At 41.2% G+C, this 20,685-nt stretch overlaps 1 protein-coding gene across 10 annotated transcripts in view; it reads left to right on the plus strand.

Annotated features, from left to right (window-relative positions):
* The window catches only part of TBCD (tubulin folding cofactor D), a 261,750-nt gene that overhangs the window by 115,353 nt on the left and 125,712 nt on the right, over positions 1-20,685 (plus strand). For all 10 annotated transcript variants that reach the window (XM_048817354.2, XM_048817360.2, XM_075119355.1 and 7 more), the window contains exon 16: positions 12,414-12,471. In XM_048817354.2, the coding sequence (XP_048673311.2) occupies positions 12,414-12,471 (58 nt within the window). The remainder of the gene's footprint in view (positions 1-12,413; positions 12,472-20,685) is intronic.

Raw genomic sequence — 20,685 nt, forward strand, 5'->3', positions numbered from 1 at the left:
GAAAATGCAGTGGGGAGATTTATATACACAGAGAACATGAAACAATGGGTGTTACCGTACACACTGTAATGAGAGTGATCAGGTAAGGTGAGCTATTATCAGCAGGAGAGAAAAAAAACCTTTTGTAGTGATAATCAAGGTGGGTCATTTCCAGCAGTTGACAAGAACGTGGGAGGAACAGTTGGGGGGGGGGGAATAAACACTGGACAATAGTTTTACTTTGTGTAATGACACATCCACTCCCAGTCTTTATTCAAGCCTAAGTTAATGGTGTCCAGTTTGCAAATTAATTCCAATTCAGCAGTCTCTCATTTGGAGTCTGTTTTTGAAGTTTTGTTGTTGAAGAATTGCCACTTTTAGGTCTGTAATTGAGTGACCAGAGAGATTGAAGTGTTGTCTGACTGGTTTTTGAATGTTAGAATTCTTGATGTCTGATTTGTGTCCATTTATTCTTTTACGTAGAGACTGTCCGGTTTGGCCAATGTACATGGTAGAGGGGCATTGCTGGCACATGATGGCATATATCTCATTGGTAGATGTGCAGGTGAACGAGCCTCTGATAGTGTGGCTGATGTGATTATGCCCTATGATGTTGTCCCCTGAATAGATATGTGGACACAGTTGGCAACGGGCTTTGTTGCAAGGATAGGTTCCTGGGTTAGTGGTTCTGTTGTGTGATGTGTGGTTGCTGGTGAGTATTTGCTTCAGGTTGCGGGGCTGTCTGTAAGCAAGGACTGGCCTGTCTCCCAAGATCTGTGAGAGTGCTGGGTCGTCCTTCAGGATAGGTTGTAGATCCTTGATGATGCGTTGGAGAGGTTTTAGTTGGGGCTGAAGGTGATGGCTAGTGGTGGTGTTCTGTTTATTTTCTTTGTTGGGTCTGTCCTGTAGTAGGTAACTTCTGGGTACTCTTCTGGCTCTGTCAGTGTGTTTCTTCACTTCCGCAGGTGGGCATTGTAGTTGTAAGAATGCTTGATAGAGATCTTGTAGGTGTTTGCCTCTGTCTGAGGGGTTGGCGCAAATGCGGTCGTATTGTAGAGCTTGGCTGTAGACAACGGATCATGAGATGTGGTCTGGATGAGAGCTGGAGGCATGTAGGTAAGTCTAGTGGTCAGTAGGTTTGTGGTATAGGGTGGTGTTTATCTGACCATCGCTTATTAGCACTGTAGTGTCCAGGAAGTGGATCGGTCCAGGCTGAGGTTGATGGTGGGATGGAAATTGTTGAAATCATGGTGGAATTCCTCAAGGGCTTCTTTTCCATGGGTCCAGATGATGAAGAAGATGATGATGTCATCAATGTAGTGCAATTAGAGTAGGGGGATTAGGGGATGAGAGCTGAGGAAGTGTTGTTCTAAGTCAGCCATAAAAATGTTGGCATACTGTAGGGCCATGCGGGTACCCATAGCAGTGCCGCTGATTTGAAGGTATACATTGTTCCCAAATGTGAAATAGTTATGGTGAGGACAAAGTCACAAAGTTCAGCCACCAGGTTTGCCATGACATTATCGGGGATGCTGTTCCTGACGGCTTGTAGTCCATCTTTGTGTGGAATGTTGGTGTAGAGGGCTTCTACATCCATAGTGGCTAGGATGGTGTTTTCAGGAAGATCACCGATGGATTGTAGTTTCCTCAGGAAGTCAGTAGTGTCTCGAAGATAGCTGGGAGTGCTGGTTGCGTAGGGCCTGAGGAGGGAGTCTACTTAGCCAGACAATCCTGCTGTCAGGGTGCCAATGCCTGAGATGATGGGACATCCAGGATTTCCAGGTTTGTGGATCTTGGGTAGCAGATAGAATACCCCTGCTTGTGGTTCTAGGGGTGTGTCTGTGCGGATCTGTTCTTGTGCGTTTTCAGGGAGTTTCTTGAGCAGATGGTGTGGTTTCTTTTGGTAACTCTCAGTGGGATCAGAGGGTAATGGCTTGTAGAATGTGGTGTTGGAGAGCTGCCTCGCAGCCTCTTGTTCGTATTCTGACCTATTCATGATGACGACAGCACCTCCTTTGTCATCCTTTTTGATTATGATGTGAGAGTTGTTTCTGAGGCAGTGGATGGCATTGTGTTCTGTGCGGCTGAGGTTATGGGGCAAGTGATGCTGCTTTTCCACAATTTCAGCCCGTGCACGTCGGCGGAAGCACTCTATGTAGAAGTCCAGTCTGCTGTCTCGACCTTCAGGAGGAGTCTGCCTAGAATCCTTCTTTTTGTAGTGTTGGTAGGGAGGTCTCTGTGGATTAGTATGTTGTTCAGAGGTGTGTTGGAAATATTCCTTGAGTCGGAGACATCGAAAATAGGATTCTAGGTCACCACAGAGTTGTCCTGCATAGTCCTTTAAAACTACTTAATTGGATGGAGGTGCTCACATACTACTGTCCTGGGAGGAGTGTAGCAACATAGGTAGGTATCAGCCTTGAAGGACAAGGGGGTAATCATAGAGTAGTGCATTGAAAGGTTGGTAATAACCAAAAGTTGGTACTGCTTGATGGATGTTGATTGGATATGTAAATTAAGTGATGATCCATTTCATGTCTACTTCAATTTTGACGTAAATTGATGTTCTTGTTGGGAGTCTCAGGAGAGAAGCAGCATGTGAACTGAACTACATTTTTGCCCCGTTACCAGTTCAGCTTGTGGTATTGAGATTACAGACCAAAAGTGTGGGTTTTTGACCCTTCACTGAAACCTAAAGCGTTACTGGTGTGAACAAGCATTCCCTTTACTGCTAATGAAGAGCATTGATAGAACTGATAACATCTTACCAATTGACAAAAAGGGAAAACTTTTCAATTGAGCCACTCTACATTTGTGGGGGAAGCTTGCTCTGTCACTTCCAGTGCTGAACCTGGTCTGTAGTTAAATAGGGGACTTAGGTTTATCACCTTCCACAAGTGTTAATGTTTTAAACAAAAATATATAATAATCTTCTTTTATAACGAAGTATTCTGCTATACAGGAAAAATCCTTTGATTCACAAAATGGTGACTCGCCTCTGCCTTTTTGTGGGCATAAGTGCTGTGTTATTAACAAGCGTTGTTCAGCATACTGATGTGACAAACTTGTTAAGGTGCCAGTAGGACCTAGACTATTTACCCCTACTCTGAGCTCAGTACTACTCCTCCTAACTAATCAAATTGTAGATGAACAAAGTATTTGCCTCAGAATTATAGTACTTTTATCTGGATACTTATCTTGACTATTTTTATTTCTGTCCTTATTTTGGTATCTGAACCAACACAAATGCCCTTTGGAGTGTTTATTTTTTTTAAGTCCGGTTCAACTGGTTTCTAAAGGAACAGTAGTTCTAACCCTTCCCTGCACTATCCAAACTACAAGCCCACATGCAACACAAAAAGAAAATTGTTGGGAGCATGGATAATTAAAAATTAAGTAACCTGTTGAATTAATTACAGGACTGCCTTACCTTCTTCTGGAGTATTTGCATGTACCAAAAGTATCCTATTGGGAGTATTTTTTAGGGAATTTACCATTTGTTTATAATGCTTGATTCCCCCGCCCCCCACTGTTTTACTTAAAATGAGTGAATGTTTCTTTTGTACTAGGAGAGTGCAAATAATGTGTAGATTAAGAACTGTGAGGCATTTGAAAATAATTCTATTCTCATTCCCCCCCAGAAAAAATCCAAAGAAATGCATTCTGTACTAAGCAGCAGCTTTGCGCTACGAAGTAGAGTTGTTCTGGCAGTTTGTCTAAAGCCATTTGTGTAGAATTTTTTGAGTAACTTCTAAATTGTGCTTCAGTTGTAACCTTCTCGATTTATTTAATTACATTGAGCTGTTGGAATGCATTTTCATGTCCCTAAATAAAATGACACAATTGATCAATAAATTAATTGTTCTTAGCATTTGTACCTCTTTTATTAAGTTATAATTACTGACTACTCTCTCCCCCTCCTCCAATTCAGCATAGCACTGTACTATACAAATAGTGCATGCAGTGTAGGAGTGTAAGCAGTTTAGTCTTCCCTGCGGTAGAGCGTTGTTTGTGGTAAGAAGAAAAAGAGGGTGTGGCTATCGGATAAACTGAGGTAGCTTGCTCCAGGGCAAGATTGTCCTGTAGAATCAGGAAGTTTGAAGCATTGCTCTGAGCTACATCTTGTGCCCGGATGAAACAATGAGAATAATTTCTATGTAGAAAAATCTATTTGTTGATTGAATGCTGTCTTCAGAAGAGGGCTGTTGGATAGAATTTGCAACGTTGATGGTTGGTCTTGCTTTTCTGTAATGTAGAGCTGTTTGCTAAAAGTTAATCTTGAATTTAAATGCTGTCGTCTTTTTTATTCATTTAGTGTGTTGTGTTTAAGTCCCAGTGTTACAATCTCTACTAATAGTATTCTTTCAAAAGATTTATTTACTGCAATACACACAGTTTTCACACAATATAGCTGGCATTGCTATGGCCTCTTGAAATTTTTATTTAAGAAGTGATACATATCTCTTTACTTTTAATATTGAGGTATCTTTTAAAAGTTAGACACTACTAAATTCTGTTTTCTAGTATGCTGCCACAACTGCTTGGGACTAAAGTATCATTAAAGATTCCAACACAGTTCTTTCTAATAGTCAAATTAAGTTAAGCTAAAGATAGTATTGTAACAAAAAGTTAAATATACTTGGAACTACAAAAGGTGTCTCCTGGAGACTCAAATGAGTGAGCCATTCTTTGCTCTACCTGTTAGAAATCAGGTGCGGTAAGTTCCAAACAAGTCAAGACAAGTTTCTTTACCTGCCTTAAAAAAAAAAAATCCCATTTTATTTGACATGAACAGTTTCTTTACATTGTTTACTTGTGGCACCTTAGAGACTAACCAATTTATTTGAGCATAAGCTTTTGTGAGCTACAGCTCACTTCATCGGATGAAACTTTACTTTGTTTGTATCGCATAAACTCCCACAATGAAAGCAAACAGAAGATGCCTTAAACATGTTTAATCTTAGAAAGACTGTTCTCATTGCTAGTTGTATTGCATATCACAGCAGTGTGTGTGTGTGCACTTATTTGAAATATGAAATGAACTTGAACAATTCATTAACACCGTTTGATGGGTTTTAAATGTTCTTAATGAAAGGATTAACACACAACTATGATCATAGAGAAAAGGCTTGATTTGTGAATGCAACAGTGAAGAAGGGGCAGTAAGCTCTGTTGTACTGTTGCTCAGTGTTCACTTCTATGCATGTAAAATAGTGTACAGTCTGCTTCATGGTTTCTCTTGTGTGGTCAGTAGGTCAATTTCCCCTTTTGTTTATGTGGGTCTTTCATACACTAACAGAGGAGAGGAAAAACGTGTAAAAAATGTGATTGGCAAAACTAAAAAAATTGGCTCCAGGGCTTCTGTTAGGTTTAGTAATGTGAAATTATTTTGAATTCAATTTTTGGAATTGATTAGATTTCAAGTTTACATTTTCCCTTTTAATTACAAAGCAGAAAGAACAGGACTTGCACTTCAGCTGGTAGCTGAAAACTTGTAATGTTTGATTCTAACCTTTAAGATCAGCATGTTAATTATGAAGTTATTGGGAGAGAATAAAATGACATATTTTTAATAGAAGCTGCTTTTTGCACCTTAATCTCACTAAAGGTACCATTGTTACAAGAGAAACTGAGGATAGTGTAGATAACTAAAAGCTAAAACTGATACTCGGTCTGTAACTGTTGTTTTAGCAAAACTATCTCACAGTTGAGTTCAGGACAGCATACATAATGCTGAACTGCCTGGCTTGGATGGTTCATGTCACAAAAAGACACTGTCAAAATGTTTCATAATTTACAATTAATGTTTTGACCTTATGATGGGTCACATTTAACCCTTTGGAAACTTGAAACAGAAATCTGCTTCTTTTTCTTTACCAGCATAATTTTTTCCTAATATTGTGCATACCCACTTTTGTGTTTTAAAGGGTTGCTGCACCAAAAAACACATCCCTCAAATTCCCTTCCTTGTCCCCCAAATGGGGAAATGTTTATCTATTCCAGGAATTTTCACACTGTTTTGTAGTGACTTGTAGATTTGTAGACTACATTTTAATAGAGAGTATATTGTAGTCAACTAGTCTTCCACTCATTATTATACACATCATCACCCCTCCTCGTTTATAATCACATAAATCCTTGTGGGGATAGCAGTTGTGCACATGGAAGAGTAATATTAGGAAGGTATTTAATATATTTCTTTAGCTGTTTTCAGTGCAATAAGAGTTAATAGTTTTTGAAGAAAAGATTAACTATGTATATTTTTGCAGATGAGTACTCTAAATACAGGGTGATTTGATGGCATCATGTAATTAATACCTTTATGCTGAAGCAAAGCCATTGTGAATTTACCTTTCAGCTAATATTTATTTCCTGTATTGCCTAGAGTCAATAAATAACATAATGAAGAATTTCAGAGTCAGAAAGGAATAATTTTCTGCTTAAATGATTCTGCTGAAATGGCTATTACTTGCCAAAGCAGTTGAATGCTGGAGGTAGGTTTATAGAGATGTAGACCTGATCTTCTGGGATATACTTTACACCTCTCTTGTTATATGGCACATTTAAACACCAGCTTCTGTTAACGTGAATGGGTACTGAACTGTGCAAAATCATGATGTGTTGTGCATAAAGATTCCTCTTTTGTTTTGTCAGTTAGTGCCATTGTAAATACTCTTCTTTGAGTGCTTGCTCATGTCCATTCCATATTAGGTGTGTGTGCTTGCCACGTGCACCGGTGCCGGAAGTTTTTCCCTCAGTAGTATCTGTAGGGGACCAGCTCTGTCGCCCCCAGGAAGGGCACTCACATACTGCGGTACAAGGGGCGCCGCTGGTTCCCCTACCCTCAGTTCCTTCTTGCCACCAGTGATGGTGCTGAAATGTCTGCTGCTTTGGTTAGCATTGTGTTTAGTTCAGTGTTTCTTCCAAACGTTTACTGTAAAATAATTGTAAAATAGTTGACAGCTAATAGTTCCCTTAGTGTTCGTTCTAATATAGTCAGTCCTGGACGAGACTCAGCCTAGGGACGGAGCATGCCCCAGTCCCCAGGCTTTATGCCCTGTGATCGTTTTAAGTGGCCTATGCCCATCAGCAACATGCACGCTAGAAGTTTTTGAGGTGTCTAGGCGAAGGACACATAAGCGACAAGTGTCGCAACTGTAAATCCTTCAAACCCCAAATGAAAAAGGAGAGAGAGATCCATATCAGGGCACTCCTGATGGAGTCGGAGCAGAGGTCTGACTTGGCCCCGAGCACTGCAGCATTGGTGTAGAGTACCCCGCCGGCGCCATCTTCGAGTCGGCACTGATTCCACCTCCCTGGCTCTGCCCAAGAAGCCAAAGAGAACTATGAGGGGATGATCCCCCACTTCCCGTAAGGGAAAAGAACAGGGCTGGAGGAGAGCGAAGACCTGTGCCGGGCGGCTCAACGCCTCCATCAGGGAGTCAGATCCCAGCTCAAGTTGAGCAGTTCAGCCTATCTTGTAGAATGCCTGCCACCCTGGACAGTGATGTCCTTTTGACACAGGAGGCGTTGCAGGCAGTGCAGGAGATCCTGACGCTACTGGTGTCACCCACACTGGCTCCAGTGGTACCCTGGTCTAAGGGTAAACCCGCCTCGGGACCTTACCATGTGTCCCCACCTCAGCGGCACCACTCCCCTTTGCAGGGGACGGCCCGCCAGGGCTCACCTGCTCGGAGTCGTCACGCCTCAGAAGCAGGGAGGCAGGCTCAACTAAGCCCTCTTCGGTCTCCGGACCCTGGGCATTGAGAGCAGGATTCACTGTGTGGCTTGCCGGCAACCTGGCGCAGACCTACTGAGGCCTACCTGGAAAAACATTGAGACTGGCCTTTTGTGTCTCCAAGGCCTCGGCACCGGTCAAGTGAACCATTGTTTGAATGCGGCTACCAGTTACTGCCCCACCGACACCCGTCACAGAGACGTGAATCCCCGCGGTTGGGAAGATCCTCCTGACGACCGGCCCGCTTCAGCTCCCGGTCCTGTTCCAGGTACTGGTCAAGCAGCATAAGTCATAGATCGCCGGTTTACCGACACCGATCCGCCAAGCGCTGATAGTTCCCCAGGTTCCTGCGTGAGGCACTTGTCTAGTTCGGTGAGGTCGATGTCGAGGTATTGTGGTTGGCACCGCATGGAGAAGGAACACTGGTCTGCTTGATCATGGTCGCCTGGCAGTGACCACTCCGGCTCCGGAACTGAGTAGGAGTCCTTGATGGCAGGACAAGCCCTGGCACCGGCAGTACGATCCACATCATTGACACCACAACCCACTCTGTTGCCCAAAGCCAGTGGCTGCTGGCGGCCTGGTACCCCTGGAATGTGTGTGGGGGTTTCCCCAGCCCTCGCAGACAGTCCACTCGTTGGTGGGGGCCTCAGGCCATCAGGCTCAGCATCCCGCCCTCCACCAGAGGCAGAGGCCCCTGAAGGCAGGACCCCCCAGGTCCATGAGCAGTCAAGGGAACAGCCTGCTGGACCACCAGGGGACATGGTGGCTCTCCCACGGCAATGGCTTCGTCCTCATCGTCGCTGAACGAAGCCATCATGAGTCCCCCTCAACCAGTTCCACAAGATGGTGCTAAGACTCATCAGGAACTATTTGAAGAGGGTTGCCTCCAACCTGGAGCTCCAGGCGGAGAAACTAGAGGAGCCATTGGACTTCTTATTTGAAGTCCTCTGCTCCACGGCACCTGCTAGGGTGGCTTTGCCCCTACACAAAGGGGTATAGAAAATTATTAATGCACTGTGGCAAACCCCTCCTCCCTGTCCTCCATTTCAAAAAGGGCTGAACGTAAATACTTTGTGCCAGCTAAAGGCCACGAGTATTTCTACACCCACCCAGCCCCAAACTCTATTATAGTTGAGGCTGTTAATCAAAGGGAGAGGTAGGGGGAACCCGGGCCCACGCCCAAAAATGAAGACTCGAAGAGACTGGATCTATTTGGGTGAAAAATTTATTCGTCTTCTGGCCTTCAATTGAGAGGCCAACCACCAAGCCCTCCTCGGCTGCTACGATTACAACATGTGGCAGGCCGTGGCCAGGTTCAAGGTTTCGCTTCCTGAAGGGCTCCGGAAGGAATTCCAGGTGATCCTCGAGGAGGGCACTGCTGTGGCCAGGGTGGCCCTCCAGACAGCTTCAGACACGGCGAATTCCATGGCTTGCACCATGGCCTCGGCCATCTCCATGCAGCGGGTATCCTGCCTGCTCCTCTCTGGCCTGTCGACAGAGGCTCAGCAGTCAATGCAGGACCTTCCCTTTGATGGCCAGGCCCTGTTTGCAGAACAGATGGACAGTAAGATGCGTGGACTCAAGGACTCCTACATTACCCTGAAAACTCCAGGCTGTATGTCCTTGGTCCAGCCTGTAAGTGGTTCAGACTGCAGCCAGCTCAGGGCCAAGGGAGGCAACCCCGGCAGGAGCTGTCCCACAAAAAGAGCAGGGGCTATAAACGCTGCCCAAACCACCTACCTTCTCCTTCCACCCAATTGGGCTTGACCTGCAATAAGCAGGGGAGCAAGCAGGAATTTGAGGGTGCGTCTGAGGGCAACCTACCAGACTATACCCCAGATTTTTCTTTCTTGCCTTTCTCCAACCACCTTTCTTTTTTCCTGCCAGCATGGACCATTATAACTTTGGACCGCTGGGTCATCTGTATAATGGCGCAGGGCTATACCCTCCAGCTTATGTCTACCCCCATCCCCCTCAGTCCCTGTCCCTCTTCAGGGACCCCTCTTATGAGAGTCTCATCGCGCAGGAGGTAGAAGGTTGCCGCAGCTGGGTGCGGTGAAAGAGGTTCCTCAGGAGTACAGGAACAAGGGGTTCTATTCCCGGTACTTCTTAATCCCAAAGGCCAAGGGCAGTCTATGGCCCATCCTGGGCCTACGAGACCTCAACAAATACATAAAGAAGTTGAAGTTCCGCATGGTCTCCCTGGCCTCCGTCATCCCCTCCCTGGATCCAGGAGACTGGTATGCCACCCATGACTTGAAGGATGCGTACTTTCATCTTCCAAGGACACAGGTGCTTCCTGTGCTTCATGGTGGGATCTGACCACCACCAGTTTGCGGTCCTCCCTTTTGGCCTAGCGACAGCACCGAGGGTATTTACGAAGTGCATATCAGTAGTAGCGGCTTAACTCAGGCATCAGGGTATCTAGATCTACATGTATCTCTACGACTGGCTGGTCAAAGGTCGATCCAGGTCCCAAGTCAAAAGGGATCACATGCTGATCCCTGGGCCTGCTGGTAAATGACAAAAAGTCTGTTAGTTCCTATGCAGAGGGTAGAGTTCATTGGAGTGCTGCTTGACTCCACCTACTATGGAATGGACATGAGTAACACCTCTTGAAGAACACCAGTTACGGAAAAGGTAACTGTCTTTTCAGATATTAAAAATTTGCTTTGCAGTTAATCCTTAGGAAGCATGGTTTACTCATGCTTTTTGTAGCAAAGTGTTTACATTGTATTGTGGTTCTGTAACTCCTTCTAAGCTTCAAGGTGTAGTGTATGTTATTGGAATGTCTTGTATGGTTCTCATTACTTTGGTTTGTTTTAGATATATCTTACATAATACATTTGACATGCGGTGTTGACGTGTGGGGTAGTTAGTAACCTATTACTTTTTAATATTAGTTTAAAAAGCTGCTTTGTTGATTCCAAACCCAGAAAAGTTTGGCAATTGTGTGCAAGCCTAATGTTCTGCTAAGTTTAAAAAACCAAAAACTTGTCAGAGAATCCGGGCACAATTGTAAGTGTTTGCCATTGACAGCTTAATACATAGATTTACTTTTGTTTTAAATACAACACTTTATAAAAAGGTATATATTCATAGACTATTAATCAAATATTGTGATACAGTGTGACTTTATTCATTTGCATTGAGTGGGAGATCTATTGCATAATAGGGGAGTCAGTGAACCTGCACCCGGATAATATAACAAAAGTTGTATTTTTGTCAACTGTAGTTCAGTTTTCAGTATTTCATACTACTAAATGGTATACTAGTAAGTGTATTGGCGCATACAGTACTTGGTTTAAAAAAGTCAGCTTTAGTGACTTGAGATGTCAGAGAGTTGTCTTCTATGAAATCACTACTGAAAGATGGGGAATAATCACCAATTGCTGAGCTCTATAATCTAAAAGATAGCATAGTAGAGCAGAGAGTAATTATTTTATGTTCCAGACTTGTAATCTTGCCTATCACCATGTCTCAGTAGAGATACTATACAGAGAATGGTATCTGATTCTTTGTTCTAGAGTTGATTGAGACGCTATTGAACTGACACCAATGACAAGTAGAGCTTTGATTTTAATTGAATTTAAAAGTTAGTCTTCTTAAAATGTCTTGAAATCCTAATTTAGTTTTATTTTCGTGTATGTCTAAAACATTTTTGGCATACATATATTTAAAGACATATATTTATATAATGTGAAGGTTATACATTAAAATACTGAAAAGTTTGGTATTGAAAAAGCAATGGGATAATATTAACAATGTTACAGTGCTGCTTGGTTGCTAGTCCATCATCCTTAAGCTACCCAATGGACGATGTCTAGTGTGGATGAGCATTAATCAGAATTGCCAGTGCAGGCCAGTTGCTGGGTTTTTCAATTTGTGTTCCCCTTAACTTCCTGCTGTCAGTTGGCCAAGGTGGGAAGAGAACTTGATTATTTTTGAACTGTGAAATATTATATCCTATGCTGCAGAGAGTTAAACTATGCCTAATCATGTCTCTGGATTGTTTTCCCCCCTAATGAGCTATCTTAAAAAAAATCACTTGTGCATTTGTTCATATTCAGTGTATCAAAAGGGGCAAGGAAGTTTGCTCTTTAAAATATAGTCATGTCCATGTGTAACTTCCATTCATCTGAGAATCTCAAGACTCTGTTTGTTAATGAAGCGTCATGAAACTCCAGAGATTACACGCTGCCATCTGTCTAAAGTGTGTCTTTAATGCTCTAATCTTCTGTCTGTTGGTATGCAAATAGAAACAACTCGTACTGTGAATTGACTAGCTATGCTATTGCCTTTAAGGTTTTCTGTTATCAGATATTCTTTTATGAATGTTTCCATTCTACAAATAATAACAAAAGTTTGCAAGAGTGGTTTAATAATGTGTCCATATTGTGGATTGTCCCAGTACTCTCTTTTGCCAACTCACTACAAAGTAATGTGAACCGGGCTTGCTGCTTGCACATTTCCTTAATTTCCGAAGAGGTGGGAAACAATTCTATGAATACAGGGAAATATTTGGTTAGCAAGCCAGATCTGATTAAACTATAACTCTGATTTGCATTAAGAAATTGTAACTTCTTTCCAGGAAATACTGAGTATTCAAATGGAAGGTTAAACGTTGGTATGCTGTTTGTAAATTGTTAATTTTAATATTTTATTACTTATACACTGTATCTTTCTTTTTCAGTGCATTGGTAATAGCTGCGGTGTTTGACCGTGATATTAACTGCAGAAGAGCTGCCTCAGTAAGTTATCGGTTTTGTTTATGCCTTTCTTTTTTTAAAAATTCCTTTATAGTTTGCTTGCAATACAAGCTAATAATGTAGAGCTAGAGTATTTGAACAAAATATTGTATGTCATGAACAGTAAGTATTTTGTAAAACCTCTATAGTGCATATTTAAAAATACAAAAAACATGGCTTTACACTTCATATAATGGATCCATAGTTAAAATCTGAGCTATTGTTACCACAGTTCCATAGTGCAATATATTTCTCAGAAAGAGCTATTTAGTAATATACTGTGACTATGTAATAATACATAATGGTGACTGCTAATATATAAAACTCTACTGAATCTTAACTATACTATGTGGCATCTAGTGTGAAGTTGTTCTGTTCTCATTGTGTGTCCATTGTCATTTTCTAACTGCAGTAAATAAATTTAAAAAAAATTCATTTCTGTAGAAGGAAAGAGGTTGACTTGTAAAGATGAAGCTCTTTCTGTAGAGCTAGGACATTTAAGTAAGTCACCTATGTAAGTATCTAGGATAGGATAAGAAAGAAGGGCCAGGAACACCAAGTGTGTCCTATAGAAACTCTATGCAGGACACTGTGATGGTGGCAAAAAGGTGGGAAGATAGCTTGACTGTCGAGGAGGAGGAAGTGTATGGAGGGGAAGTTATGTTCAAGTGGGGTGGGAGGAAGGGTAGGAGAGGAGAGGCTTGTTATGTCTGGGGATGTAATTCCATATGATGTAATGTATATGTAACTTGATTAGATTGGATTTTTTTACTTCCTCATAAAGATCCTAGCCCTGAGGAAGGAGTCTCAACCTTACAACAACTAGAACAAACAATATCTCATCAAAAATTAAAAACCTATAACATACTTAATGAATAGTCCATATAAATAATACAAAAGACATAAAAATATCCATCAACAAACCCACATGTCCCTATCAAATTAACCATCTTTCCAAATGCCCAAAAAGAATGGTGGGCTCTGTAGTGTACCCAGAAAGTTAAGAAATCTAGTCTCTTAATGGGTCTAATGTATTCCAAAGCCAAGAAAGATTCCTCACAGAAAATGCCCTAGTAGCATCTCTGTCTCTTACAGTCCACCTCTATTTAAAAGCTCAAACTGCTGACTGAAGCTGCCACGTTACCACTTGGAGAGGGAGTCAGTTGTCTGTGTGACCAGATCCCAAACCATTTGTGGCTTTATAGGTTAAAACCAAAACCTGTGTGTGGTAACTTCACCTAGAAGTTAATAGGAACAAGAGCAGATCATAGAGTACTGGTATAATATGATCTCTGCGTAATGTGTCTCTCAACAAATGGGTGGCAGCTACGCTCACTGCCCTAGTTTCAGCTTCTGTATAATCAGAACATGTTGCCCCACGTAGAGTGCATTGTACTAGACTAATTTCAAAATCACAAATTATTACAGTAAGGTTTGTGTATGAAACTAAAGATTTATACCCTCTTTATTCCAGGCATAGATGAAGAAAAAGCACTGAGAATGAAATTGTCTAGAAACTAATTAGTTAATTTTCATTTTTCAAACTGAGAAATATTGGAAAAAAAACCTAGTAGCATAAATGGTGAAAAATCAATTAAATTTTAAAAATATTGTTTTAATAATCCAAAGAATTAGTTGTTACATATGTAAAAAAAATGATTTTCAACCTGACTGCCTCTTTGAGTGCACTGCTAAAAAGAATTTTGTATGAATGCTCCGTACTCATACTTTATTCATTGATGCCACTAATTAACTAATTTCAAGAACAAAGTGATTCTCAGCATTCTTTTCTGAAAGAACATTTTGTGCTGACTGATTGTAGATTGATTCCCAGAGCCATTTTTACATCTGAACTTGTCCACGTAAGCCTTGGGTAAAGTGAAGCTGTTTAAATAATTTTTTTCCAGAGTATGTACCCTGTCCTTGCAGATTATTTGCTTGGTACTCTAATGGGATTTTTTTTTGTCTCTTAAGTTTTATGATTCTGTGTCTAAATAGTAAAACCGATACTTCGACTGTGAATTAAGGTGCCAAAATTAATACTGACTAGAACAATACTTACTAATCAGGCTCAGTGTGGATTACCTTTCTGTATTTCAAATGGATACAAATTAAAATACAATGATTTGGTTGTTTCTGCTATTACTGTCCTTGTATACCTAGCAGACAGCTTGAAAACGTGATTTTAATGTGGTTCATCACTAAAAAGTTAGTGTATTATATAAGGCTTTGGCACATTTTTATTGTGTGCTGTTTATCTCCTTCCTTGGGTTAGGTGTGGTTTTTGTAGGTGGGTATGGAAAGCAGTGCTACTGTCTACTCATGGTAAAGTGTACCTTCTGTGAGCTGTGCTTTGGCTAGTTTCTGGATGGAAGATTACACTATTTGAAGGAATCAAAGGCTTTGGTAATTTAATCATACTGATCCTTCCCAGTTCAGATTGTGCTGTAATCATAGCTGCAGGGTAACGTTGCGTACAGTGTGTCTGTTAAGTCCCACCCTAACTGCACTCCTCATTGCACCAAAGAATTGCTTCTCATAGAGAACTGAAACTGTTTTAAGAGGAAGTCTGTAGAAAATAGTCACCCAGTGTGGTAAATGTCCTTATGAATATGCTCTAGTTGATATCAAGTAGATTCTTGAAGCTCTTGCATTTTTAAGCTTTTACAAAAAACAAACCAACGACAAAACAAATACATAAATAGAATTTGAATTTCTTTAATAAACTGAGGGCAGAACCACAGTTGCAACGGATTTGTTTAATATCTAAATTAGTGGGTTTAAGAAAGTATTCACATGTATCATTTTGAATGTGTATATAAGGTGGATTGTTTTGATTTGTATGTTACTAGTGTCAATTCAAATTGGAAACCCTATAAAGAATGTGGAAATATGGTGAAGCATATATCTCTCTCAAAACAAATTAAATTGTGTTCTGTAAATGTATTTCAATGTAAAAAATGGTATCTACTGAAAGTCATTAAGAATATTGTGCTGAATTAATTTTTTTTTTTTTAAAGTATGACCAATTCATAGCTTGTATATTTCCACTTCTGTTATTTTCTTGCCAATTTTAACTTGGTGTAATTAAAAGGTGATTTCTTTTGCTTAACTTGGTGGCTTGATAATACCACCTGGCATCATGTTTTTTAAATTAGTCTCTCCTCCTCCTCTTGTATCAGTGGTTGGTTTAAGGGAGGACTGGTACCACTGATTTCACTGTTTGGATTGCTCTATTGCTTGAACTGGAAATGTATAGTTATTATAGCTTTTTAGTATACTTAGTTAGATGTTTGTTAGCATTTTCTGCTTTAAATTTGGAAGCAGGGCTGAGAATATTTTCTTGAGACACAAGGTGGGTGAGGTAATACCTTTTTATTAGATTAACTTCTGTTTGTGAGAAAGGTGTTTGTTGTATGTTTTACTTATATGTATCTCTGTGTACCCATACTATGTGTGTTTATCTCTTTTTAAGCCCTAGTCCTGCATGCTGATAAACATGTGTGGATCCTTGCTATAAGAATTCCATTGAGCAGTGGGAAGGTGTGATTGAGTTAGAACATAAAAAAGCATCTAAGAGAATCTGATTTTTTGAACCCCTTAATTTTAATATTGAGTAAAAACAAATGAAAAAATAATTCCCAAGGGAGATGATTTATACCAAGTTTTAATTTTTAAGCCCAAATTTTGTAGAACTCCAGAAATAGGGCTATCTAATGGAAGTGCTGACACAATTTGACCTGAGTGATGTGAAAAATAAAGCTCATTTTATGAGGTACATGCATTAATGTGTGTAGTAACCAGGTGGTTTCTGAATATAAAGTTGAAATAAACTTCTGGAGACTATCGTTGTTTAACATGCCTTTCTTTCTTTTGGCTTTTTGTTTGAATTCTGTTGACAGTATTTTTCTCATTAAAATGAGTCACATTTCCCCAAGACTTAACAAAAGATAGAAGGCATGAACGTATCCATTGGCTTTTTTGGATACTTAACAACAGTTCAAGCTAAGACAGGTTCAACTTGACACAAATACAAAAATAATAAAAATAAAAATTAATCCTAAATAACCACTCCCTGCAAATGAAATTGGCTGTCATAGTTTTAACCAAATTTAGCTTAGAGTTATGGAAAGTTTCAAAGAGCTGTTGAATTGTGTGTGGCAAATAAAGCAAACATTTAGATATTTTACAAATTGTAATCTTTATAGAGTCTAATGCTTGTACAATATACTGAAACATACATTTTTCAAAGGCTGTTGGACTGAAATGTTAGATTGTTTCATTGTCCAATGAAGCAAATACTTAATGCTAACATCTAGACTAAGAAACATGAAAAGAAAACTTTTTGAAGTCAGTGGGAATTGTGCATGTTTACTTGAAGGCAGAACTCGTCCTTAGTAAGTCAATTATGAAGTTTACTAGTCTCTTACTAAATTATCTTTTGTTGGGTGCTTTTCTTTTCAGTTTACCTAATTAATATATTTAATGAAACCAATTTATTCATTAGAGAAGTCTCATGTTTTACTTTGTTAGAGGAATGATGTTTCCACCATGTTTAATTTAGCGAATTCTGTTTAGATTTTCATCTGCATGACGTTATTTAAACTGACATAGAAAATGCAAAAGGAAAACAATAGCAGAACGTAAAAACGTACAGTACATTAAGGATGGTTATTCTGCAAAGTCTTCACTTATAATACCTATCTGGCTAACATGTTATATTCAGTGTAAAATTCTTCTTTCCATTAATGACTAGTTTATGGTTATACTACAATATATTACACTGAATGGAGACTTATTCAGTCAGGCGCAAGTGGTGTTCTCTGTGGTGAAGAGTGGTGTCCATCCTCCCTGTGGAAGGAAAGGGCCCAAGTAGAGACCGTCGAAACGTGGAAGTAAACGAATGGCTACGCAGGTGGTGTCGGACAGAAGGCTTTGGATTCTTTGACCATGGGATGGTGTTCCAAGAAGAAGGATGGCTAGGCAGAGACGGAGATGCTAACGAAGAGAGGGAAGAGCATCTTTGCAAGCAGGCTGGCTAACCTAGTGAGGAGGGCTTTAAATTAGATTCACCAGGGGAAGGAGACCAAAGCCCTGAGGCAAGTGGGGAAGTGGGATAACAGGAGGAAGCATGATCAGCAGAGCGCAAGACGGGAGGATTCCTGCCTCATACTGAGAAAGCAGAACAATCAGCGATTTATCTTAAATGCCTTTACACAAATGCAAGAAGCCTGGGAAACAAGCAGGGAGAACTGGAAGTCCTGGCACAGTCAAGGAATTATGATGTGATTGGAATAACAGAGACTTGGTGGGATAACTCACGTGACCTGGAGTACTGTCATGGATGGATATAAACTGTTCAGGAAGGACATGCAGCTACCTGAAAGGGGGTTCCAAAGAGGATGGATCTAGACTGTTCGCAGCGGTACCAGATGACAGAACAAGGAGTAATGGTCTCAAGTTGCAGTGGGGAAGGTTTAAGTTGGATATTAGGAAAAACTTTTTCACTGGGAGGCTGGTGAAACACTGGAATGGGTTACCTCGGGAGGTGGTGGAATCTCCTTTCTTAGAGGTTTTTTAAGGTGAGGCTTGACAAAGCCTTGGCTGGGATGATTTAGTTGGGGATTGGTTCTGGTTTGAGCAGGGGATTGGACTAGATGACCTCCTGATGTCCCTTCCAACCCTGATATTCTATGATTCTATGAATTGCAGATATTTTATAAATAAAACAAAAAAAATTTCTGGCAGTCTGAAATCAATACTGTTGAGCTTAAAAATACAGATGTCCCACTCAGCTGTTGTTGAATTTAGGCCTGTATATTTATGGATAATCTGGCCACTTACTCAATTGAAACATTTCCTAAGGTAATCATAATGCAGTTGGTCAGTGATTGAATTGCTTAGTCACTTAGGGGTGTAGGCATTAAGGGTGAGAGCCATATCTCTGTTGCAGCCCCTTTATGCCAGGGAAAAGGGCCTGAGCAGTGTGTAAAGGAGCCCTATAAAAGCCCTTTATCTGACCAGGAAGAATTACCCTGATTTAGGCACTGAGAAAGGCCTCTGTATGTTGTCTTCTGAGGACCTCCTTGCAGGTCATGGCAAAAGGGTATGCTAGAGGATAGGGATGTAAAATGGTAAATGGTTTACAGGTTAACCGGTAAGAATTAGTCTTGCCAGTTAACCGCCCTAACTGTTAACTCCAGCTGCGCCAGCTGGTCAGAAGGATCTCAGCCCCGGGCTGGCTGGAGCAGCCCCAGTGGTTAAATGCTTAAATGATAAATTTTAATAATTTAAACGGTTAACTTTTTAAAACAATATTTACATCCCTACTGGAGGAGAGGCTGAAGGTGGAAGAAGCTTGTCAGTATTAGGGCTACAGCATGCAGTTGTGCAAAGATGTCAGGCAGCACTACAGCCCATGTTCCTGCCCTGGCAAGTCGCTGTAACCTAGACATGCTCTCAGGGCTTTATAAGAAGTTACACCGGGGGCCTTTCCAGTACAGTTAGATTGCTACCGCATCCCTGTGCTATGAGTTCTCACCTGTTGTGTGGCTCACATTGATTCCTTGGAACCATAGGTTATTCCAGAGGGAATTCTGCACCACTGCACAATGCAGAATTTGCACAGAATTAATGTTCTGTGCAGAATTTCATTTTTTTCCTGAAGAATTGGTGCTGAGGAGCTGCTGGTTGCCAGTAGGGGCCACTGGACCGGGCAGAGCCTGGCTTCCCAGTGCACAAATAAAGGACCCTGGTGGGGGGGAGAGAGGGCTAGCTGGAGGGTTCCTGGCAGGTATTGTTCCCTGCATGCCCTGAAGGAAGGAGCTGATGTGTGGGCTGTGGCCCCACAGTGAGCGGAGTGCCCGGCCCAGCGGGAATGGAGTCCCTGCCCAGCATCAGCCCTGCACAGTCCAACACTGAAATCACCACAGGAAACTCCATACAAGCGTGGTTTGACCAGCATCAGGATATTTCTGCCTCTGGATCTCTGGGGGGAGGGGATGCAGGTATCTGGCCTTATGGCTGGGCTCTGCAGGGGTGTGCGGGGGTCTGGGCTGGGGGGGGCTTGCAGCTGGGTTTGGGGGAGGTATGGGTGTCTGGGCTGAGGGGCTCTGTGCAGCCGCCTTCAGCACCCCCTTCAACACTCCCAATACCTCCTGAATACCCTATGCCAATACACACAGACCCCTTCAGGACCACCCAACTGTACCCACCTCCAGCTCCTGCTCCCCCCCGGCAGTGTCCTGTATTTGGGAACCTCTTGGTAACCTTGTGGGGGCAGGGTGAAAAAATGAGAATCAACTAAAAGACCAGAGAGGCAGAATTTTCCCCCAAGATGCGCCCAGCTGGCATGTGTGACACATGCAGACGGAGGCACCCAACAAAAGCATAACAGAGAAACAGAAATTGCGTTGTCATGTGGGGTTCCTTTAACTTTCTGCTCCTGGGGGAATCTTTTTTGTTCCAGAAATACTTGCTGCAAGATATTTGGAAATAGATTACCAAAATAATTAAAACTGGCATGATTCTATTGCATTATTATCACAAATTATATATGGAGATTTTTGCAGAATTTTAAAACATTGTATGCATTTTTAAATTTTTTGACGCAGAATTCTCCCTGGAGTAACAGGTTCAAATCCAAGCAAGCGAACTCAAACTTTCATTTTTCCAGAGTTCAGTATTTACTCTGTTTTTCTTTTGGAAGGAATCTTACAAATAAGTGATGTCTGTCTATGTGGCAATCCAAAGATCCCATGGTATTTTTGATAAGAATAGGATTTTTGCCCCAGTGTTCTTGGCCAAAATTTCCCACTGTGTTGGACATCAGTTGTCAGCTGGCTGCTGCTGTCTTTTCCCAGAAATTGTTTGTAAACATAGTGTCATTACATAAATGAGGTGAATAGTTATTAGTATCCAGATAATAGTGATACTTACTTTTTTTGAACAATTTAGAAAACCTCTGCCAGTATTTGTACTTCTTGCTTTTAAAAAAAAATTGCCTCTTTATAAAAAGAAATTTTAAAATTTGTATGTAGTATATATCAGGGACAGTTCTACTCCAGACTAACTGGTGGGGAGTGGGGGAAGATACTGGAAAAAGTAAATACTGTGTGGGGGACTACATTGATGCAGATTGATCAATGCATTGATGCAGATATATATGTAATGCTCTAATTACATATATTCTATTTTCTTTATGATCTGTTTATTGCC

The sequence above is a fragment of the Caretta caretta genome, chromosome 14 (genome assembly GCF_965140235.1).
Source record: "Caretta caretta isolate rCarCar2 chromosome 14, rCarCar1.hap1, whole genome shotgun sequence".
In the NCBI taxonomy this organism is placed as follows: Eukaryota; Metazoa; Chordata; order Testudines; family Cheloniidae; genus Caretta; species Caretta caretta.